We start from the raw sequence: 24,146 nt of genomic DNA on the forward strand, positions 1-24,146 counted from the left end.
TTTTGGAGAACGAAGGGCCAAGGTTTACCTTCCCTGATACAGTTATTAGTTCTTGACTCCAGCTGTCAACACTACAGAAAGGGGAAAATACCCTGAAACGGAGCAAAGGCTGATGAAACAGGTCATTAGCTTTTACTGTATTCCACTGAGGATTTCAGTGGGCTCTTTCAGAAAGTAAAAGAATTATATATACTCCTTGTGTATGTTTTTCCTTTTCTACGATATTATTTCATCACACGTTTCCAGGAAACATTGTGGTGAACGGATTAGAAGATCATCATTTCTTTGATTGATTGCCTTATGTTTAGCTGGAATTCATTTGTTTACAGCAAAGCAGCTGGAGTATAATAATTTGAATTGTCATGTTTGAAGTTTTTAGGAAATCAAGTGAGCAGCTGGCTGACTCAGTGACCTAGATTAACAGAGAAGACATTTGCTTCAAGAGAGGAAAGCAGGGTCTGCAGAAGAATATCAGATCTCATCATGGCACTTGTGGCAGAGACATAAGCAGTGTGTTCTATTTAAATTTGAAATGTCAAAATTGTTCATGTAACAAATTAAATAAATTATCATGGATTAAGACTTTACTTGATAGTACATAATACATTTTGAAGTCTACCACTATATCCAGTATTCAACTGAGTCTGGAAAAAAAAGAAAAAAAAAAAAAGAGAAGCGATCCATGTACTAGCACTAGCTGTGCAAATGCAGCTCTGCAGGGAAGCGTGGCCCCAGCTCTTGACCAGAAAGTCCTCTTATAACTTTGAATCATAGCGTTTAGCCCTTCATACAGCTAACTACATATCTCATGTCCAAAAATAAGCAAGCCTAGCCCCTCCAACTCTTGCTCTTGTTGGAGAACATGCAGCACAAGGCTCTGTGTTATCCTTGCTGCTTGTCACTACCTGAGGCTACTGCGGAGTAAGTTCAGTCCGGCTCTGCAGTACCTCCACTTGATTTATTTAGCTTTGTCATCTTTCACTGCCAGGAGGACAGGGCAGAGGAGGAAGGGAAAAAGCACAGTTGAACGTGCTTTTGTGAGACAAAGGAGTGTCCTCCCTTGTCAGGGGCTTGGGAGGGGTTTGGTGGCGTTCTTTTAATCAGTGGCAAAAAACATTACTATTAGCAGTATTCAAGATCCACAACTCAGGTGCATAAATACTAAATTGCATGACAAATACACATCACTTCACCTTTTAGCCCCAAGGGCAGTACCTCACTGGATTTTAGTTCACGGTTTTACCTTTCCTTTTCTTTAGGAGCAGGCATTTTCTGATTTTAGATTGTAGGGTTGTTTTGGGGTGTTTTTGTTGTTTGTTTATAGTGAGTTTTCAGAAGAGGCTCTGAAACAGCCAAAGCAGTAAGAAAATTTGCAATAATTCCTTTTTCAAACACCATTCCAAGTATTTGTTTTGAAGGATTACGCTGGTCAAAACACTTTGTGTTCACTTCATAGTGACCCAACTCATGTTGGTTTTCTGGGAAAAGATGTAATTTTTTGAACACGTTATACAAAGCTGGTTAATTATACCAATCCCTTTTCTCCTGAGGCAAAACACTGTGCCTATTAGTTCTTAAAGCAGTTCTTTCTTTCTCCTTTTTAATATAACTGCTTTTGAGGACTGCAGAAAGTTTCTTTCTTTGCCTTTGACTCTGCTCTAATGCAGAAGAAAAACCTGGATCAGACTGTACCGCTGCCACAGTGCTTCTGAAGTCACGTGCGAGCTGTGCAGCGGGGACTGCCAGGTTATTTTTCCGTAAAAAGCGGCATGAAAGACTTTAAAGATAGAAGGGAGATAAGATGGAAAAAGTAGGGCCATCAGGGAAGAACAGAAGCAGGAATGAAACACTTAAATACCTTTACAGGATTAATACATGCTTCAGAAGGACATTAAGAATACAATTCAAACGTGTTCTAAGCTAAGTTGGTATTATCCCTTGATCATTTTAGTAAATACCTTTCATCTAGGCGTTACCTGTCACCAGCATCCATACACATGAATACTTCTCCTTTCTCCACAAAATAGCCGTTACATACCTAAACAAAAGCCACAAAGATTTAAGGTGGCAGAAGAAGAGCTTAGGTTAGCCCACTGGGAATAACAAGCTTGTCTTTTTCTAAAGCCAGACCTGCATTATTTTGAAACCTAATTTTAAATGCTTTGAAAATAAGCTTCATTTCTTGATTGCAGAGGAGATAGGTTCTACACAGATTTTCCCCTCATTGAAGCAGCATTTCTGGTTTTAGGCATGGCAAAGGGAAAAAAAAAAAAATAGATCTAATATCACTGAAGGCAGCTCACTTATCCAGAAATAGGCTATAAAAGCCACATTGAGTAGAAATCCCAGAGCTTGTTAGCAAGAACAATATTGAGCTTCAGTTCAGACAAAGCTTAACCGTTAATTAGATAGCTAACAGTTGTTTGAGGTGCCTCAGCAGCAAGCAGTTGCCACACTCAGAAGGCAGATTTCCCAAATTTCTTTAATTGGGAAGAGAAAAAGGGAAGTCCACAGCTACAGCTTTCATACTCACTCGTGGTCAAGTACTAACTGTAAAAGGAGGCCTGTTCTGCACCTGAAGCAGCACACTGGAGACCTATGTTGCAACCCATGCAGCTACGCTCGTTTATAACAGGGCTCACTTCAGTCCTCTCGGGAACTATTTTCGACCACAGTCTGCTAGTTTTAAACAGTCTCTGCTTTGCTTTAAGTATAACCCCATTACTTTAAACACTAGGAAGTAGCGCAAGAATCACATTGGAAAACAGGAATTTTAGGTGTAAGTGGTTTATAATAAGGGCACAGTAGATGAAATCAAAAGAGGTTACCCCCACACACACACCTTGTATTCTTTAAATGCACAACCCATTTGCTATTTTTTCTATTTGTCAAGTGAAGGAAGAATTAATTCATCATCATTTAAGCGTCTGAAGAATGTATCAGTAGGCCATTGCTATGTTTTCACTCTGACACAAAGGTGTTGTATACAAAGCAGGTTAGTTTCAAGAAAACCCAGTCAGGCACAGTATCTTGAATCCAGTAGTTTCATTTCAGTTAAGAACACCCTGCAGAGCACTCTTACTCCAAATCCAGCAGAGGGTTTGAAGCTGGTTCCTCTACATCCTATGTGCTTGCCCTAAAACCATTTGGCCATTAGTTACCCATGTCTTGAAGAAAGCTAAAACGTAACTTAAGTACTGGCCAAGGTTCAAAACCTTATTCCTTCCCTAAACAATACGCTTCATAGTTGAAATCACACCTATTCAGTCCCCTAACAAACCTCCCCCTGGCAGAACAGCTGTGGTTGCAACACCTTCTCAATTCAGTATGAGAAGATGGAGCAAGTGCAGCTCAGCTATGCCTTTGGAGCTGGTCCTCTCAACAAGTCGAGGCCTGCTAGCCCTTCACTGGCCCACTAGTCAAGAAAACGCTGCTATAGAGCCAAAAAGCATAAGAAGCTTCAGCCTAGAAGCAAAGCATAACACCAGCTTAACATACCACTTCCATTTGCATATAACAACTCTATTGGCAAAAGAATAGTTTTTATCTGATTTCCTGTGATTTAGCTACTGAATCCTGCACTTCCCAAACTGGAAGTTCGCATCAGCAATTTAAAAAAAAAAAAAAAAAAACAACACCAAAACAAAACAAAATCAAATTACTGTTTGTGTAGAATACTAATTGCAGATCATCACTGGGCAGCTGTCAGAATATCACTCTGAAGTACTGTAATTACAGGCACCAATTTGCTTTTACTCAGCAGCAGGTGGTGGTAGCATTTTGTAAACGCTGCAACCGAACAATTTAATATGAGAGAGGCAATTCCCTCTATAAGCTTTGTAAGTTGAGTTTAACCTGCACCGAGAAGCAGTTCGGAATCAGAAGCTGAAGTTAATGCCAAGCAGATATCCATTGTGCTGCCCAGTTTCAGGTGTCCTTTTTGGGAGTGGCAGAAGCTGCAGAACCTCCCCAGGGGCTGCCTCTTTGATTCTTTGCTTCAGTCTTAATTTGAGGTTTACGCTTTTCTTGGCCGAGGCGTTTTCACAAACCTCCCAATGCCACGCTCCGGCCTTCACCATCCCTGCAAGTTGTTACGGTATCCTTCAGAAGCTGGACATAAGCAGTCATTTACAAAACAAAGAACAAAACAAAACAACAAAAAATTAAAAATCACGACGCAAACATAATGCTGGGCAAAAGGTTTAGACCACAGAAGGCATCAGAATAATGCATTCAGTGTTTTGTCTAAATCGAGTTCTGTCAGCACAGCCAGCCTGACATACAATAAAAAGTGCAGGTCCGGAATACCTTCTGTCAAAATATCAGAAAGTTAAGAAAGGCTTTAAAGTGGACAATAACAGGAATGTTTACCTTAAAGTAAAAGACTTTTCAGTCAAGGATCCGATGGGAAGACTGCATGACCGATTTGCTTTCTAAAATGATTGGTGGCTCTGAGATGAGGAGATCATCCTCACCTAGTGAAGAGTTCTGCTCTGTGTTCACGAAGTTAGGAATGTTAAATTTTGTAAGACAATTTAGGTCCTCCTCAAACATTCCACTGCTCCTGGGAACTTCCTGGAAGTGGATATGACTCTCCAGACTGGGACCTTTCTGACTTTGTTTTGCTTTGTCCAAATGTTCCACTTCATTAATACAGAAATGGAAAAGTGACCGGGATTCTTCAGCTATTTGACGAGAAAAGACCCTCTCTGACTCTAGAGGTCTTCCAAAATCTGCCACAAAGCTATTCATGCAAAATCTTTTTTCAGAGGGTTCTGCATTGCTAAGGAGGAAAAAGAAAAATACAGTAAGCACAGAAGTAGAACTATTTGAGTTCTTAACAACAAATTGGGTTTCAGTAACCATTATTATCAGGAAGAAGGGAAACCCTACAGTTTATCTACAACAGAATTTGAAAGCTGGCACTATTTATTATTTTCTGCTGAAGCTATTTTAAGTCTTGATTTGTCACAATAATTTTCCATGAGATTAAGTTATCCATGCCAGCACTGTTAAACAGCACTTCTAGTAATCTAAATACTTTAATAATCAGCTCACGGAATGAGCTTAGACATACTCTTCAATATTTCCTCTTGATATCACGTAGTAAAAAGTAAAAATAAAAGTTTTATAGTGACCCAGAATGTTGAGGACATACAATACAGAATAATCCTGCGCTCACGAGCAGAGAACACGTGATCTAATACACTGATATTTTTGGATTCTGAAATTCACAAACATTATGTGTATTTTGGGGAGGATTTTTTTTTTTTTTTTTTAGATCTTGACTAGAAACTTGCATAGTCTTGTTCTCTTGCTCATTACAGCACACAAGTATACCTCAGCGTATTATCTTTTCAGAACACTCAAAACAAGAAAAGCAGCCTCAGAAATCCCAGTTTTACTGCAGGAAGGAGCAGAGCCACCTGGACAATCAAATCCCTTTCACAGTATTTGGGCCAACGGAATCCTCTGAATCCCAGAAGCTGCCAACAAGAGAGCAGGAAGGTGAATGCCCAATACCTTGAGCATCGCACATACTGAAAACGACTCCAAACAAGCAGTAGCTAATGAACTAACACAAGCTCCCTTTTCTGGCAGTCTTCCAGCCTGCGATGCTGGGATCCGGTCTGTTGGATTTAGTACTGAGCTCTGGACTCTGCCCGCGGGACTTGAGTACGCTGTCAGGGTACAGACCATTTTGCCCAGTATACCCTTCTAACAGGGGCATACTGGTTTGGTACTGACACTGGAGATTCCTCGATAGCTAAAACACCCCTTCTCTCAACACTCCCTCAAGCGACCGGGAATACTTGGCAAATCATGGAAAGGAATAAGTAGCCAGTCTTCCAAAATAGCAGGATTTGGCATCCCAAAGGGAACTTGGGGGATCTAAACAGATCCTTAGTACCAATCCAGAAGTTTTACCATGAACCTGAAAAACCTCCCTGACTAAGTTTTCAGCAAACACTGAATCTGTAGAAGGAGATTTTAGTTCAGTGGATCTGCATCTGGATTTCATCCCAGAATCTTAATTGAAACCAACCAATTTCTTAAAAAAAAAAAATTCAGTCATTTCACCTTTACTGCAACTAACTGTACAACCTGTCTCAATAGCTGCATGACGCTTTGAGATAACATGAGCCAATATTTTGTACAGATAGGTTACATGAACACATGTAACAAATACATTTTTAAGGACACTTTTAAATGCGGAAAGAAACGTAGCATACTATTTTCTCCCAAGTGATGAACGAGAATACTTTTCAGGCAAAAATTCAGGAAGATTGTCAACACAATTCTTTGTCGCACAAGCTAATGTTCTACACATATTAACGTGCAAACAAACAAAAGAATGGTGCAACAGGCACCATTTCCACAAGTAAATAAATTTCTACCTCTCCCCATCCGTATCCTGACCCATTTTTTCTGGTCCAAGAATGTACCCAATTCTGAACATCTTGTACAATTTTGAAAAGTACATGCTATCATACCCCTTTATATTGAACCGAGAAAAGCATACTACTAGAAAAATCGGAGTATTCAACTTTGGATCCATCCATCTGAACCCAGCTACACTTATCTCTCAAACTAATGGTACTTTAAAGAACAGCCAAATTGACTTACTGAAGTCAGACATGTCCATCAATCAGAATGGCTTTCTCCCAAGACCTAAGAACCCCATTAACATCTATTTCTAAAGGAGGGCTGTAAGACAGACGACTAATGAAACAATGAGTCATGAAGAATCCAGTCAGGTATAAAGACAGAAGATATAAACTAAAACCACAGTCTGCACTGGTTTTACAGGTAGGTGTTTGTGTTCTCCAGTTTTTCTATGCATTAAAAAAAAAAAAAGAGAGGAAACAATAGTATTCACTACCCTTAGCATATTCCAGTACCATACACATTGGGTTACCAAATCTCGAAAAAAATAGTGCTCAAATTTGTTAAGGGTGCCAACTCAGCAGGAAAGCATTCAAGCACCCACTGCAAAGGAAGTTTAAAACAAATACAGAAAGGAATAACTGGACTCTCTTCAGCAACCGAAGAAAAAAAAAAACAACAAACATATTAAGATTTAGACTGGAGTGGACTTCTGGAGGTCTCTCCCCTGATCACTGCAATGCCAGCTCTTAATTCAGATCAAGTTATCTGGATGGGAAACTTGACCAAAAATGGAGGTTTCACAAACTCCCTAGGCAATGGGTTCCAAGAAAATTGATGGAGAAAGCAGAAACACAGTGGGAGATTCCAAGCAGCCCTCTGCTACCTGAAAGTACATTTTTACAAGTATACAAGCTTTTGACAAATATCCATATTACAGTCTCTTTGTTGTACATTTGACTTCATCACTTCTTCCCCTCTCATATTATTCATGTGGGAGCAGACTCAGATGCTTAGCTAAGAAACAAGATCTCCGGGGAAAAGAGGCAGCACACCATCACTTACAAAGACTTAAATAGATTTGGGAGCAAGGTCTAGCTACTTTATGACAGTCTGTAAGAGAGGCAAAAATACCAGCCATGAAATTCAGCAAGTCAGTTCTGGGAAGCTGAACTCTTCTGCCTTTCTTTCCTTCTCACAGAAACAAAAGCTTAGGAGCACAGAAGAGGCACACGATAGGCATATGCACTCCCTAGTACGGCCCTGCCTCTAGAGATGTGCTATTACACAAAGTTTCAGACCTACTCCACGTATGACTAAATAGCAAAGGGCCCTCAACAGACAGAAATAGGCAGGCTGCTTTAGGAAGTGATAAGCACTAACAATTTTCTTTCACAATCAGCTTCTCATAACTGCTACCTGCCTGCAAGCAATCTCACTCTCCAGAGAGGCTTTTTATTTCTACTTTATGGCATGCAAGCCTGAGAGGAGACGTGGGTTTAAACTTTCCCAGGGGAAGGGACACTGACAGCCTGCGTGCTGCGCAAATGCAGATAAACGGTTGATGCAAGGCATGGTCTGCACATACTGATCAGATGGAAAGAGCTGGGGACTTTGGTGTTAAACAAGTGTGGGCTGATCTGTATTTCAGCATCTACTAGAATTTCTCAGGAGAAACTAAGACACTCTGGGGAGCAACAACGTTAAGGGAAGATTTTGTAAATACCACCAATAGTAGTGTTGGTACTACTTTTGGACTTGAAGACACAAACACATAAAAACCCTCCAGACTTCAACTTCCTTAATTTAACATCTGCACTGCATTTTATTTGTATGTACTCCATCAATATTCACTCTGTTCCACTCCATCATAACATAAGCCTAACTAGAATGACCCCATTAATTTGCAGAGCAGCAATCTAAAGCCATCTTTTTTGGCAACCTACCCACCACCTTCCTTTAGCACGAAAATGCATACACGCGGCTATTCCCTTTTTACTGCCTTCCTACTATTTTCTAAATAGGGAACACATTAATAGCAATTCTACAGAACTGGTCTCCTAGAAGTGCTTGGAGCAAAGATTAATTGAAACAAGGATAGACAACACCCTTTCATAAATGTCATAAGAATGGAGTAGAACAAGATGGTGCCGAGCTACTGCAATGTGAGCACTGTCGCTGCTTGTTTGGGGGTTGCAAAAGAACAGACACACCACTTAGCAGACTGAATTTGTTAATTCAGTTTTCAGACTCACTCTTGATGTGGTGCTCCTGTCTTCGTCAGCAGGGTCAAGACAAAAAACATGAAGATGACAAAAACCGCAAGACCAACCCAAAATCCAATCACAATGGAATCTGGTGAAAAAAAGACAAACAAGATGATCAGTATTTCACCTGCACTTGCAAAAAGTTCCCTTCCACGTATAGCATGGCTACAAATCCCCAAAGACTTTGCATCTTATTCCTGGATCACGGAGAAGAAGAACAATCAGATTTATTGTTATTTTTATACAGAAAGCTGCCTTTGAAGCTCTCATTTCCAGCCTGAATTTTACTGGTGTCTGGACAAACCAGAAGACGAAAGAGGGAAGACACTCAATTGTCTTGGTTAGTAAAATGAGAGCAGCTCCCTTTGTGATGTCCTGCCCACGTTCAAGCATCAGTTGGAAACAACTTCAGTGCTAGAACTCAGAAAAGAGGATTACTTGATTTTCAGCAATAACCCCTATCCCTGCAGAACTGTACTGCTATTTTAAACAATTTCTGACCAAGACCATTAGGTTTCTATATTTTGATGGATTTCTTTGACACAATAGGTTTAGGAAGACCTAGCTTTCTTTCAGTGGTAAAATAGAGAGTTCTGAAAGAAATGGAACAGCAAATAGTTTTATCTGTGATCTCAACAAATATCAATAACTAACACATACAATACATTTTTGAATACTTTTTGATTTGGGTTTCCAACTTGCATACAAAAAACTCGGAGGAACCAAATGCATTTGGAAAAAAGAAGTCAAACCACCAGTTAATTAAAAGGAAACTACCGATGCAATAGCCAAATATAGAAGCACATTAATACACAAACATGCAAGAAGTCTTGGTCAACGCAGGTATCTGATCTACCTTTAACCTCTCATTACACATCTACTACTGAACCTCAAAGATCCTTGCTAGCTGTAAAGCTATGTGATGATCCATCTGACCCGCTGCAGCAGGAACAGCACAGAGCTTTAGCCACTATTTTCAATCTCCTACAGGACTACCTAAAGACACCAGAAAACTAGGAATCAGCTATCCTGCCTGGTGCTTGACCCCAACAGTTAATCACACTCCCACTGTGAAATATCTTTCGCGTTAAAAGGCAGATCTGGAAACTGGAAATCAATTCAAACCATTTGCTCTTTCTCTGTGAAGTCAAAGGGCCTGCTGCAACTTGAGATTTTCTTCCTGTGAAAATACTTTATCACAATCAAGTCACTCCTTAATCCCTTTTTCTGGTAAGCTAAGGAGGTTAAATTTCAAGGCTCTCACTGCAATGTTTATTCCATCTCTCCTCTGCCACATCTTCCCCTCTCAACACCTTTGTAAAGTAACTAGAGGGTGGTTCAAGAATAGGTTTCCAGAGGGGTGAGGGAGGGGGGAGAGAGAGTTTGTAATACTCCTTTTTGCTTCAAGCATACGAGTTTATTTCTGTAATTCCACGCATTACGAGCCCTATATTATTTTCAGAATCATTCTAGAAATATAGCCAGTATTTAGTGGTTCAAGATGCATCTTGTGTTTGGCCTTACAAATACACAACAGCTTGTGATTTATCTGCCATCCTACTGGACTTTGTAGTACCTGAAAAATTCATCTAAAAACAGATACTCCCATTAAAAAATTTACCACTTAACTATTTATAGCTACTATTTCCTAACAGGTTATTCAAACATGCTTCAGTGATATGCAACTGCATGGATAACCGGAATGTAAAGTCTTATCAAGATGTCTAAAAAAATATGCACACAGGTTTCCTCTGTTCCAAAGGTACAAAAAAAGGTTTTTGGTTATATCTCTGCTAGTCAGGTTATCTCCTGGCTATCTTTGTCCATTTACTTTCTGAAGTTTTAATATACACAACATCAGGTGTCTACTTTTCTGGATTTTCTGATTTCTAGTTCCTGCCCTCATCACTTCTCAGGCAGGACATACTTTTTGCTTGTAAAACAGCTTTTTCCTTTTTTTTTTTTGCAGCCATATACCTGAAAAGTCACTGTGGCATTTGAAGATCTCATCTTCTCCCAACCTGTGCTTTTTTTTTTTTTTTTTTTTTTTTTTTTTTTTTTAAGAAATGTATTTCTATGTATTAGATTGTTTTGTCAATATATTTCTTCACAGGTAACTTTGCATAAGTTTTACTTTGCTCTCAGAAAATAGGCTTCTGAATTCCTTCGTATATACATTAAATTATTAGGAACTTCCACTTGCCTACAATTAATTAAATTAACATTGTCCTGAAAGTGGCCTCCAACTTTCCCTTGTGGAATTCATCTTACCTATGGTTCAAAACAGTGCCCTTATGCTGGGTGAAATATTTTGTGTATCATAAATTAATTAATTTAAAAAATAAAAAAATCACACACCTCTAATTTTACAGAGGATCAGCGATATTTTACAGCTGGCCAACTGTCACTGCCAGCCTGCACCACTGAAACTGGAGCCTGCTCCCCCTTCAACATAAGCTACAGGCATTCATTAACACCCCAGTTTTGACATCTTCCTTTCTTTTAGACTCTTTTCTGGACTTTGGTAGCATTCACATTCATGTATCTAACAGCATTCAAAGACCATCCCACCATAACAGCGCTTGCTGCTCTCCGAGCAGCACACAAACAAGTGCCCTACTCAGCCACTTCCGAATTTTCAGCACTCGGACCTAAACGGAGTGGCACCACCGACATTTTCTCCTCCCACCACACACCTCCCCGCCAACTGGTCAGGCCATTTATCCCTTTGGCTTCATTAGAGCTCACAGTACAACTGTGCAACATGCAGCTGAGCCAACAGCACCATTTTAACTCTACACTTTAAGCCAGATCACTGAAGCAGCCTCTCTCATTGCTTCCACCTCAGTTTATATGACTGATTTGAATTCCGCTGCTACTACAAAAGTTACAATAGCATACCTAAAGGAGTATTTCCAAGTGGTAATATGTCTACAAAGCCCCAACCTCACTGTTTGTGACATCTGCCTCTACAAAATTTATCTTTGTTAGCAGGGGTTAAAATAAGCCTACTTCCAGCTGTGCCAAAGGCTAGAAGATTTAAGATTTTTTACATGGCAAAAAAGAAAAAAAGTCAGTAAGTCAAAAAAATGAAGATTTGTTAATATTCAGTGTCTCCCTCCTAATACAACCCCAGTGTAATCTCTTCTCCTTCCTCCCCAGGTTAGGATTTCAGTGAAGTTAAGTGTCTGACCACATTGCCTCCACATTCCTCAGTGTCAACTCAAACGGAAATAGATAGAACAAGAAAAATATCAAGAACATACCATGTCAAGAAATATCATGACATCCACAACATAGACTATTCCTTGACCAGATTAAACTCAGCCCTCTGAGAATGCATGCTGTAACACTAAAGTAAACAGAGCCAACTTCAATCTATCACTTAAAAAAACAAACCCAAAACAGCAACTGGAAAAAAAAAAGCACAGAAGGGACTACCCAGGTCACTGATTCAATACTACTCTTAATCTCTCGTTCATAAGTACATCAAGCTCCACCGGAAAAGCAGCTGTTTCTTCTGTCCCATTCTATTAGTTGTCCAGAGTCCTCCTGCTCAACAAACAGCACACAGTCAGACAGCAAAGCTGAGCTGCCACGCTCAGCACGGCAATCCAAGATCCGTTTTGACACTATACCTTCCGCAGTCCTGAGGTAACTATCATTTATATTTTTTCCTCATCACGCTCTTTGACACACTGAGCTAAAAAGAAGGCATGTACATAACACCGCAGCTAATCTTCGTAATCAGTAATCTTTGTAATCAGGTTTGGCCTCTGATTAAGTGGAAGAATGGAATTTAAAGTAGAAACATAATAAAAGCTAACCTACATTTTTGAAGTACCTAACGTTTGTAAAAATACAGACAGTAATCAGCAGACTGGGGGGGGGGGGGGGGAAGGTAAAGTACAATTCAGGCTAAAAAGCAACTTCAGCTCTAGTTCTTTTAAAAATATTAAGAACTTCAACAAGTTTCTTCTGACCCTTCCAGTCGCCCCAAAACCTCCTGACTATGCAGAGCCAAGGGCGATCAGCCTTTCTGGGCTATTGATTGCCACTGCAAGCACTCCTCTTTCCTAGTCTGAATCCTCATCCTGATGAATGAGGCAGAAAGTAGGTATCCCACCCTGGACCAGTGCTCTAGCACTGGATGGAAACCCTTCCCCAAGACTTCGAAGACTGGTGCTCAAACCCTCTCGCAGTGTATCCTGCTCACAAACAAAGAAATGAAATTATTTGCTTCTCTTTGGCAAAACACTTACAAAACACATGCAGTAATCTGAGCTAGTCTCTGTTACTTTTTTTTTTTTACCCACACCTATCTTCTCCCCCGCGCCTCGAAAAAAAAAGAAATTTCATAGAAGTCAAAAACATTGCCTAGACTTTAGGTAAGTGTTGGTCCAGCCATACTAGCTTGTCCTAGCTAAATTTCCTCTCAATTCCTACACATAGTTTTAATCTCCTTGGTCCCTGTTCTCCACTTGTTACTTCAACTGTAAGACAGCTCCAGTATTAGCAGAGTGCTCAATTTAGCACACTCCTCCTATGAAGTCCCAACGATAGATATTTCTTCAGAAAGAGAAATTTATTTTTTTTGTTTTAAATCTTTCATAGAAAATAAATTTAAGGCTATAAAGAAAAACCAAAAGCAGTAAGGCTGCCCACTGCTGCCTTTTTAGCATTAACAGGAAAAGGAGGGCAAAACAGATCATATACCAAGTAGTCTCCAGAAGCAGCAGTAGCTGTATTTGCTGTTATGAAGTCTTCCTGATCCTCTGATATTCCTCAGTATTGACAAATTTCTACCACAGACAATAAATCCGTGGTCCTCTCATGCACAAGAAGAGTAGTCAACAAAGACACAGAATCATAAACTATTATAACAATCTAATAAACAGAGTAATAACTCTAATTGCTGAGAATCCAAAAAAATAGAAGATATATTTTTGTACAATAATCAGTAACAAATGAAGAATAGGAACATAAAGATGGGCAAGCTCAGCTGCGATGAAATGTATCTCTACTAAACTTACACTTATGAGCCTTCAGGCCTTCAAACGACACTGGTCCATACTCATAGTACTCATACTCCCAGGTGTAATCAGAGTTAGACAAGGCCTGCTGGGAGGTTCTGTTAGAAATCAGCCTCAGGGCAGACATCTTGCACCTAAATAAATATATACCTGTGGATAAAAAAATGTGTTAATAAAGACTACACACTTATAGCGCATCTTTTGATTTTATACAGAATCCTTTCTTATTTATGGGATCTCTTCCTCGCCACTGTTCCCAAGAGCAACTCACACTTAAAAGGCTCTCCCGTTCCTTTAAAATCCAGTATCATTGCCCCATCAGACAAAGCCATCACATTCCCTCCCATTCCTTCCCCAGTCTTTGCTGGCCAACTACTAGTCAACACCAAGCTTCTCTCCAATGGAAAGAAGAGAATCTACGTTCACTTCCACACAGATGTCTGTAAATATACAAAGGCATCAAACACAGGTTCCTCAGATTGAATATAGCTTTTATAGCTCAAAAATAGTAAATACCAAAGATCACCAGGCTCAGCGGCTTAGGGTAAATGCTGCCATGAAAATCTGGATGGAGAAATGGCTGGACCACCAGGCTTAAAGGGTTATATCATCCATCCAAAGTCCAACTTGCAGCTGGTTACCAGCAGTACCCCTTAGACTGACATTGGGGTAATAGTGTTTAACATTTTCCTTAAAGAGCTGGAAAGTGAAATGGAGTGCACTTGTAGCAAATTCATGGATTATAGGGGGACGGTCGAGAGGCTGGAGGACAGCAGCTACTCAGAGGGACCTGGACAAGCTGGAGAAAGGGACTGACAGGAACCTCGTGAGGATCACCAATGCAAATGCAAAGTCCTGCATCTGGGAGAGAATAATCCCATGCAGTAGTACAGGCTGGGGGTTTACTGCCAGAGAGCTGCTCTACAGAGAAGGACCTGTGATGGACAAGAAGCTGAACACAAGTCAACAATATGCCTTGTGGCAAAGAAAGCCAAGTGTGTACTGGGCTGAATTAATGAAAGCACAGCCAGCAGGTCAAGAGAAGTGTTTCTTCTCTACTCACCGCTGGTAAGACTGTATCTGGGATACCGTATCTGGCTTTGGGATCCCCAATAACAAAAGACACAGACATGCTGGGGCAGGTCCAGTGGAAGGCCACCAAGACGGTCAGGGAGCTGAAGCACAGGATGCACAAGAGCCTAAAGGAACTGGGTTTGTTTAGCCTGGAGAAGAGAAGGCTCCTGGGAGACCTTAGCGCTGTCTACAGTTACAATTATAGTCAGAGGGTGCAGAGATGATGGAGCCAGACTCTTCTCAGAGGTGCAGAGTAAGAGGACAAGAAGCAATGGACACAAACTGGGAAATGGAAAATTTAAATTAGATACAAGGAAAAAGTTTACCTCATCTAGTTGAAAATGCTTTGAGCAGGAGGCTGGACCAGATGACCACCAGAGGTCCCTTCCAACCTAAATTTCTCTGTGCTAATAAACAGCTTCAATATGCCACTACGGAAGGAAAATAAAGCAGGAGTGATTTTCCCCACAGATTAACAAAACTGCAATGCAACATTAAGCATCATTACATTGTCGTGATAGATATTTCTGTCACAACACTGCACTAGAGACGTGCATTTTGCAGAGTAATTTTTTCAGAATATTAAGACAGTTTTATGTATGCCAAAAGAGAGCACAGCTTTGTGAAAAAGATCTGCTGCAGCATCTAGAGTCAGTACTTCCAACTTGAAACATATTACAAAATACTTTCTGTAAAAGCAAATTGAGCTGTGGGTAATTTTGCATTCAATAAAAACCCAGCAGGATGAAGACTTCATGCAGTTTATAAGACTATTGCAATTAGTTTTTCTGTGGACAATGAAACTTACCAGATCACAAAGTCAAATCCAGATAAAATGTCTTTAAAAGAAGGGCCTTAAATAGCCATGTCACTCAAAATAACTGAACCTTCAGTCCTTTCTAAGGATAATTAGATTGACTAAGGCTGTGCAAGTAAAGAGGAGGGCCATACACAAAGAACCGGAATCAGACACAAAATGAAGAACACAAATTCACCCAGGGAATATAAACAGCTTTTCAAATTTATAAAAAAAAAAAAAGTCTTTCTGCACCTATTTTCCTGTGAGTAAACACTGGCAGGAATGTCTCAAAATAAATAATTTCAAATAATTTCAAATAAACAGTGAAGTATATGCCTGAAAAAGTAAACTTCACACCCAGTCACAACGTCCGGAACCCTGAACGCATACCAAAACTTGACTAGCAAGTGATAAATCCTTTAAAACAAGAAATGGATCTATTTATCAACTGAAACCCACTTAGTTTTCACAATGATCAATTTGCCAACAGGAAGGGGGCAGGGGACACTAAGACTTTGCTCCTCCCAAAGAAGAGCAAAGCAGGGTGAGCTGGCATGCTATCAGCCTGTCATGTGCATCTGCCAGGCTGCAGCAGGTCATGGAGGGACTGCGGGTGCCAGATAAGGGCTTCTAGGAAGGAATTCCCCCAGGAGATGCACTCAAAGGGTTCTTTCTGCCAGGAGTGGACAGCAGTGATTCGTCCAACAACTCTGAGGCATGACAGCAAGCTCATCTGATTGACCTTGCTGAGGGTTTTTTTGAGGGGGACACAGGAGTTAAGGCAAACATGAAAGCCCCTCTGTTGACTTTGATGTGTATGGATGCAGAAAGCCTTTCCTCACCCTGGCTTATTTCTTTCAGGAGAAAGTGAGCAACAAAAAGCTTCACTTTGATCACTCAAGAAACCCCAAAGCAGGGCTGTGTTCAGCGCTGCCAGCCAGGAGATTCAGGGAGGTCAGTCTCCTGGAAACTAAAAAGGGCAAGTGCTCGTGGCCTTCTTCTGGGCCATTCGGTTGGTTTCTGCAGATAAAGGACGTCAACAGGTACCCAGACTCTCCCCATGGAGACACAACGACAACTCCTGGACTTGAATTATACCTTCATGAGAACTCATTTGTAAACTCTGAGAAAGTTTGTAAGGTCACAGCTTGCTTGCCAGTGGCACCTCAGCAAGTCAGTTTGACGTCTGGGCTACATTTGCACAAAATCCACATCTTTCACATGCAGCAGTGGGGCATCAAACACTGCTGCAGTTAGACTATTTGCTTCAATGTGGACAGCATCAGCACATTGCACAATGCTTACAGCTTCTTACCTTTCAAACTGAGTCACTGTAAAGGCAAAACTGGGCACATACCATATCTGAGGCACACCTTCACAGTTTACACCACCACTAGGGCCACAAAGACAAATCTGGTTTTGTGTACATCTGGAACCAGTCTTGTATATAACCAGCAACAACCGCCTACAAACCTGACCTGCATGCACAAGAATAAATCCATGTGGACTGGTCAATGTACTGTTCATTTCTGGAGCAAGAGAAAGTACCAATATGGCAGACACAAACAACTTAGTAAACTTTCAGTCAAAAACTGCATTTGTTTTCCACATACTTCCATTCTTCTTACTGACATCTAAGTCAGTAGGGTCTAAGCACTTTACAGTCTTCATAGAGTAAACAAACAAACTGTTGGCCCCTTGCAAACTGTGAAGATCCCAAAAGCCAGACAGGGAAAAAAAGTAGCAACATTTCAAGATGTGAGAAGTCCTAGCCTGAGAAAGGTTAGCACTACACCCTAATGCATGAGCTCCATCAGCTAGGCAGGGCAATTAACCTAGAAGTTGTTAGCTATGAGAAATTAACAACTCGGGCTGTTCTCATACTCCATAAGTCCCCATACCAGCAACAATATTCTGCATGGGGGAAGAAGGGAATTACCCACCACGACCACACTCCTTTTTACGCCACCCCAAGGATTAAGAGGTGAGATCAGAGGGAAAGAAGTCAACGACGAAAGCAAGCACAAACTTATTTACTCTGCACTGCATGAGCTGAAAGTGCAGCTCATCTTTTCTCCAGCGCTACTACATGGCTACTGCTTCAAAAACCTCTACCACTACCAACCACTAATGAGAAAGGAGTCTGCAGGAAATACTTAACCAAATGTTCCTTGCTTCTTAACGATTCTCAAGATTTTAGATGTGCAGGATTTGAGATCAAACTTGTGGTCTTTTCAGGGAAATATCCAGTCTTCCTGCCTGCAATAAAAGAGAGGAAAGCAAGCTATACTAAACAAGTGAAATTTACCCAGAAAAACAGAAAGATAACTGAAAACTGACTGTACAATTGAAAAAAAAAAAAAAAAACAAACAAAAACAATCATACATACTAACTGTGAGTGCATAACACCTGGGACTTCTCTTGGAGAGAAAAGGAAGTACTACTGTTAACATTGGTTATGTTTGTGACTGATGCATCATATGCATAAGCCATTGCACTAAAATAGCAAGGATGACGCTGGATCATCGCAAAAGGACTTTATAACAATGGTAAGAAAAAATGCTGGTTTAGCCACTGCTTATTCTGGAAACTAAGGATGAGAAATGACAAAGTTGCAGACATCTGTGCCTCATACCACTGTATTACACATCATATAACATACATTTTGTTATCTTTATAACTGCAATGTAAACTAGACTCCAACAATAAACTGCTTATATACCAGCGATATAAATTCTCATGAAAATGTCTTATTTTCCATGTATTAATGCTTAATGTCTTGCCTTGCATGTGCTGCAGTGTAAAAGGAGGTCTCCACACCATTATATACAATTTGCATGCTAACTGTATAGCTACTCTTTGTACTTAATGTAAAAGTGATGACTTTACAGTAGAATTTAACAAATAAAAGATAAAATGGTTTGCCAAGTATTTTCCCATGAGATAATAACGATATAGGCAAGCACTAATGCCCGCCTAGTAGTTCAACTCAGTAGGGGCCACCTGGAAGTTAAGCAGAAACTAATATGAAATCATACTGTACTACGAGTTCACAGACAACTACAAGGATTTGAAAATAGATAGAGCAAACATTATACAAGCTCACTCATCAGCCTTGTCTGAGAAGACAGCTGAATTATACCTAACGTGGCATCACAGAAGCTATGTATTCCTTCTGCTCTTAAAACGTTTCAGTCCTGCACTGACAGTAAAGGGACATGGAACAAACAGTACAGAGCTATTGGGACTTGCTTTCAAAACACCCAGAAGCAAATAGCTTAGCTTAATTCAAGGACCAAAAGCCTTAAAAATTACAGCCCGAATACACAGCCTTAAGAGACGGTATTATCTACAAATAATAAAGAGATGTTAGCCATAATTCCGTTTATTTCCTGCAGCTAGGGCAGAATTACACAATCAATCCATCATCCGACTTCAGTGTAAGAATTTGAGCTTCAGTTGAGCTCAGAAAACATTTCATTTTGACATTCAAGATGGCAAAAACTGATATATTACAGGAATTCACCCTGTATCAAATAATACATCTCTACACAAAAAAACACAAGCAACTTGACAGTTATTATAGTCAGAGTAGAAAACAAGACTAAAACTTCCTTTTAAGAAAGAAAAGTCTATTTTTCTCAAGGGAAAACAAATAGATAAAACCGCATTTGAATAATAGGTTTAAATTTCTGAGCAAGTTTTAAAGAGGGAAGATCATCCTTTCAACAGCTTTCCCAGACTTGCCCCAGCCGTACCTCCACTGAACTTACTTCTGGAGGGTACAGACATGGCTGCAGACACAGCAGGGCTGTGGTCAGAAGAGAGCTCTGGGTATTGCTGAGCCCATCTTCCTCCCCCCACTAAAAGTTGACGTCCTCTCAGATGTGCACACATGGCAGCTTCAAAACGCAAGTTCCCTCAAGACCAACCAGACTAGAAGAAGCCCTATCATTAAGCACTACGGTACTGAGACTTTTTAGTTCTGTAACAGTGCAAGTGCTGACACAAATGGTACATGTAAGCGCATTCAACACTTTCCAAAAGAAAGACTGTCTTTCCCTCAGCTGTTTATAATACTGCCAATTTTAACCTTTCACACTGCCGATTTTTTAACCATTAACCTTTCAGAGGTCTCAGTCTGATTTGTTATAGAAGCCCCTCGAGTGAAAGAGTTCTGGTGTATCCACTAATGGGTAAGAGTAAACCATACAGCAAGTTTGCAACTGACCTGCCCTGAATGCCTCTGCTTTTGGGCTGCACTATCTTCCTGAATTTTCCTGGATTGGCAAAGTAGGAGGTTTTTTTATTTTATTAAATGTCTCTTTTTATTAGCTTTATTCCCACAGAAAGCTCAGCACTGAGATGGGGATGTTTTGGTTTCCTTGCTAACTCTGAAGTCTGTCCATCTAATGCCTTATTCTGAGTAGAGAGAAAAGAAAGCTTTCCCCCCTCCACACTCTTACTGATCAGCCCACTGCAGGTCAACTGGAATGGCTCCATCAGAAGATTAGTTAGCTATAAGAGTTGGTTTTAAAATACCTTCTATTTGTGTTGTCACTTAAGAACCTATTAAAAAAAAAAAGGCAGCTTCAGTAACAGGGACAGAACAAACACTAATTTTTTTGTAAATAAAAGATCTTAAATTTGAAAAAAAAAAAACCTCACTGTGAATTTACATTAATGCATGTAACCCTATGCGTAGAGTTGCTAGACTAGATTTACTCAAATCAGCTAGTCTGCAAATCACTAAAAAACACTGGAAGCATAGCGCTCAGTGTAGCCAAAAGAACAACTGAATCCAAGAACCGAGGCACCCGTGAGAATTTCAAGTAAGTATACCTAAACTGACCGTTTGTGACAGGGGCAAGGCTGAGAGAAGGAACTGTTCTTGTGTGATTGCTTCCAGGAAACGGTGCTGATTAACAGCTGAAATTACCCGGGCTCCCTTCGTGTTGGGTACCTGGGCCTGAAAATGCCCTGAGCCGTGCAGCGGAGGTGCTGCTGCTGCAGAAGCCACCGTCACCAAACCTGCAGGGCGCCCATCGCAACATGTCAGCCCCTGGGTTTAAATGCTCATAAGGTTGCAGCTGCTCACAAGGTTGTGCAGCCAAGAAAATGGCTAAGTGCATTCAGGCCTCATTTCATAGCTCCATTTCAGCTCTGCGGCAGTGAAAAAACCACCAAAGCGCTGAGGCTGACAAGCAGAGTACATTTCCCCGCTCCCATTACAAAATAAGATTCTAATCTTCACGTAATGTCCATCTGGTCTGAAGCACAGGCCACAGCACACCTCTCATATCACCTCTTTGCTTCTCAGTGGTTCTCCCCACAGTTCTTAGTCGGTGCTGAAGCCAGTAGAAGATAAATTGGCAGAGATGAAAAACAAAAAAAAAAACCCCAGGTACAATAGACCATTTGTTCAGAGTTGCTCCCACACTCGGGTTATCTCACAGCCGTGGTTTGACTGTGCTATGGTGGAAAAATCTTTGGTTTATGCTTTCAGTCACACCAACGTAATCTCTCAGACACAAACGCTTAAGCTTTTCAATTCGAAAAGTCAGCTGTGTATTAGGCTTCCTCAAGAACTAACAAAATAAAATTAAAAAAAATACAGCTTTTCTTGAAACCTTCCACACTTCAATGACAAACGTTTTCTGAACTTTTGCAGTTAGCCTACAATACAATGCAGAAATTTTGCCTTAATCAGTTCAGTGGAAATTTCAGTCACTGAAATTAAGCTGTTTATTAAAAGTCAAACTGGTCTGGGATTTTTCTAAAGCAGAACTTTTTTTCCTATCTTTAGATCTAATCCTTCCCTCCAGTGCTGCTGAAGAAGCAAACAATTTATTGTAGTGCCTCAAATACAAATTTCTTTTCAGGTAAATCAGACAGCAGTACACAACTCAAGCCCATATCTGAGTTCTTCCACTCTTAATCCCTGCCGCGTCTCTGTGCTACACCAGGCTATAAGTAACTAGAGACCAAGGAAACATCATTAAAACAGTACAACCAAAGCCCATTGCAGTGAGTGTGCAGAATAAAGCCTTCATTAATTTGTACTTAAGTTTTGCCAGTATTGTTTGCTCATCTTATTGGTTCAAAGACTGGAAATTTGATTTAAACTGTCAAACAAGCTGCAAGAGTATCATCTGTGCTTCATCTTAAAACCTTTTCCACCACAAAGTGTACGTGGACAACCAGCAAAAGAATAGTCAGTAAATTACTATGTCCATTTCTTAATATTCTGGATTATTTTTTTCCCCTCAAAAAAACATATTCTCTTGTAATAGCTTGGTTTATTTATACATTTTTGCTTGTGACTGATCACACAGAACATCTCATTATTTTTGGCAAGAATGGAGCCAGACTGTCCTCAGTCGATGGAGAACTGCCATTCCCCTGGCATCTTTCCAGGTATTTATTCCTGTGGTAAAAAATTATCTTGATTCTCTGATTAGGAACCTGAACAGGAAACCACAATGGACAAGAAAAAACAAGCAGTACTTGAGACTATTGCCTGCTTGTGGTAAAAAATTATCTTGACTCTCTGATTAGGAACCTGAATAGGAAACCACAAACGGACAAGAAAAAACAAGCAGTATTTGAGACTATTACCTGATTATCTCCAAGCAGAAACCAAAACATCTATTTATTTCCACAGCGATTACGTAAATCTGCATCCCTGCGTACACAGCCTCTGGGGAACTCAAATGAGAGTAACAGACAGGAGCACAGGCAGCGGCTCCAAAACAGAGCAGCAGGCTGGAAACACACCTGGAATAGAAGTGCAGCAATGTTCTCACAAACCAAACCCAACCAGCCTTGCTGAGGCAGTTTAAGACAGCATTGCCACTGCCGCCCCATCCCTCTACCAGCTACACCTGTCACAGGAGAAGTGGCAAACTAATGGCGTGCCTACCCTTCCAGTTACCAACCGGTGTTAAGTGCTGGACGAGGCTGATAGGCAAAGATGGGCAAAGCAAATGTCACGGAACAGAGGCTGTTCGGAGGGAAGCTTTGCTGGCTTGTAACTGAGGTGATTTATTTTAACATCTCCAGCAAAAAAGAAGGGCAGACAGCTCAGGAGAGAGACGTGAACTGCCTTCCATACCAGAGCCACTGTCAACAGAGGCTGTGAAGGATACAACTGATGAGGGAGAAGGAAGGGAAGGAGGAAAAAGAGAGCGAGAAGACTAGGGAAGAGGACAAGACTGAGAACAGGAAAAGTAATCTAAGGCTGCATGGAGGAGACATTCATCGCTTGAGTCTGAAAGCTCAAAGGGAGATGTCATCTGGAAAAAAAAAAAAAAAAAAACCCACACACCAAAAAACCCCCCACCACAACAAACACACCACAAACTTATCTTTCATTTCTTGCCTTTTTTTTTTTTTTTTCAAATATTTTAGGTTAAATTTTTAAGTTCATTCAAACGCTCAGCGTGAAACACAACACAGAATCTGGGGGGGCTGAAAATAATTTCCACGTATTGCAAGCAAGCTGCGTGCTTTATAGCCGTTTTGCTTTTGAATGCACAAGACTTCATAACATCAGAAGGAATCGCTGCGCTACAAATCCAGAAACATAACACACAGGCTTTCTGCAGGTGGCATTTTCCACATCACCCAAACGAACAGTGACACCTCAAGCTTTTTTCTTTTTTTTTTTTTCTTTAATTAAACAAAATAAAAATCAGAGGAGTACTTCAGACCTTAAGGCTCACCGAAAGTCGACGGGTCTGGGTGCCGAAAGCGCCCAGCCGCCTGTTAAGGCTGAACGCCAGACACCTGGGGCAGCGGCACCCCACGCCGCGCTCGGGGCTTTCCGCGCCGCCCACCCGGGACCACTCACCCGCGGCGGGGGGCCCTACCGTGGGGCGGGCGAAGCGAGGAAGGGCAGAGTAGAGCAGAGCAGAGCAGGGCAGGGCAGGGCAGGGCAGGGCAGGGCAGGGCAGGGCAGGGCAGGGCAGGGCAGGGCAGGGCAGGGTCGCCCCGTCCCTCCCGCCCTCCACTCGCTCACCCACCCCCTCCACAGCGCCGTCCCCTCACCGCTCTTACCCGCACCGGGCACGTCCGTTGCGCGCCGCCAGCCCCCGAAGCACCCCTCCGTCCCGGGCGAAAAGCGCTGCCCGCCCGCCAAGGAACACCCTTCGCCGCCCGGGGACGAGGCGGCGCTGAGGGGGAGCCGGGAGGGGTGTGACGGCCGCCCGCCCGCCCCCGCCATCCTACCTGACTGGGCGGCGGCAACGGCCGCGCCGAGCCCAGCCGAGCCGGACCGCGCCCCGCCACAGCCAATGAATCAGCAGCAGCCCCGGCGCCCCTGGCGGTGTGGCAGGGACACGTGACCCTCCCGGGCCAATGGGCAGCGCCGGCGGGAGCGGCCCGGCGGGCGGCGGCAGGTGCGGACAGGGCTCCTCGTCCTGAGGTGGGACCGACCGACAGACCCAAGGTCGAGGAGAGCCGGGAATGATGGCCCGTCCCCACTGGTTTGCACACGGATAGGTCCGGGGCCCCCCGTGGGGAGCCGGTGGGAATGGGGACCCTAGGCAGCCAGGCCTGCTGGCACCAGGCCAGCGCCTGGTAGG

General features: G+C 41.7%; 2 protein-coding genes across 7 annotated transcripts in view; one reads left to right on the forward strand and one right to left on the reverse strand.

Moving 5' to 3' along the window:
* Positions 1-5,454, forward strand: part of CEP162 (centrosomal protein 162) — a 57,149-nt gene extending 51,695 nt beyond the window's left edge. The window contains exon 29 of one of the 2 annotated variants that reach the window (XM_063330059.1): positions 5,362-5,454. The gene's annotated coding sequence lies outside the window, so the exon portion shown is untranslated. Of the gene's footprint in view, positions 1-372; positions 4,278-5,361 lie in introns of those variants that run through there. The other variant, XM_063330058.1, reaches the window with a different exon arrangement.
* MRAP2 (melanocortin 2 receptor accessory protein 2) lies at positions 4,029-23,841 on the reverse strand. Of its 5 annotated transcripts, none has more exons than XM_063330062.1 (8): positions 23,620-23,721; positions 22,180-22,338; positions 17,722-17,819; positions 15,088-15,192; positions 13,688-13,837; positions 8,643-8,742; positions 4,372-4,783; positions 4,029-4,081 (listed from the first exon to the last, which is right to left on the reverse strand). In XM_063330062.1, exons 5-7 carry the CDS (start codon positions 13,812-13,814, stop codon positions 4,390-4,392), a joined length of 621 nt encoding a protein of 206 aa, XP_063186132.1. In that variant the 5' UTR covers positions 13,815-13,837; positions 15,088-15,192; positions 17,722-17,819; positions 22,180-22,338; positions 23,620-23,721; the 3' UTR covers positions 4,029-4,081; positions 4,372-4,389. The 5 variants fall into 5 exon arrangements, with proteins under 5 accessions (XP_063186132.1, XP_063186131.1, XP_063186135.1 ...); XM_063330061.1 differs by having other exon boundaries at positions 4,033-4,110; XM_063330065.1 differs by lacking the exons at positions 22,180-22,338; positions 23,620-23,721 and adding an exon at positions 23,791-23,841 and having other exon boundaries at positions 4,033-4,110.
* Positions 23,842-24,146: the final 305 nt, after the last annotated feature.

This window comes from Chroicocephalus ridibundus, chromosome 3, assembly GCF_963924245.1.
Source record: "Chroicocephalus ridibundus chromosome 3, bChrRid1.1, whole genome shotgun sequence".
Classification (NCBI taxonomy): Eukaryota; Metazoa; Chordata; class Aves; order Charadriiformes; family Laridae; genus Chroicocephalus; species Chroicocephalus ridibundus.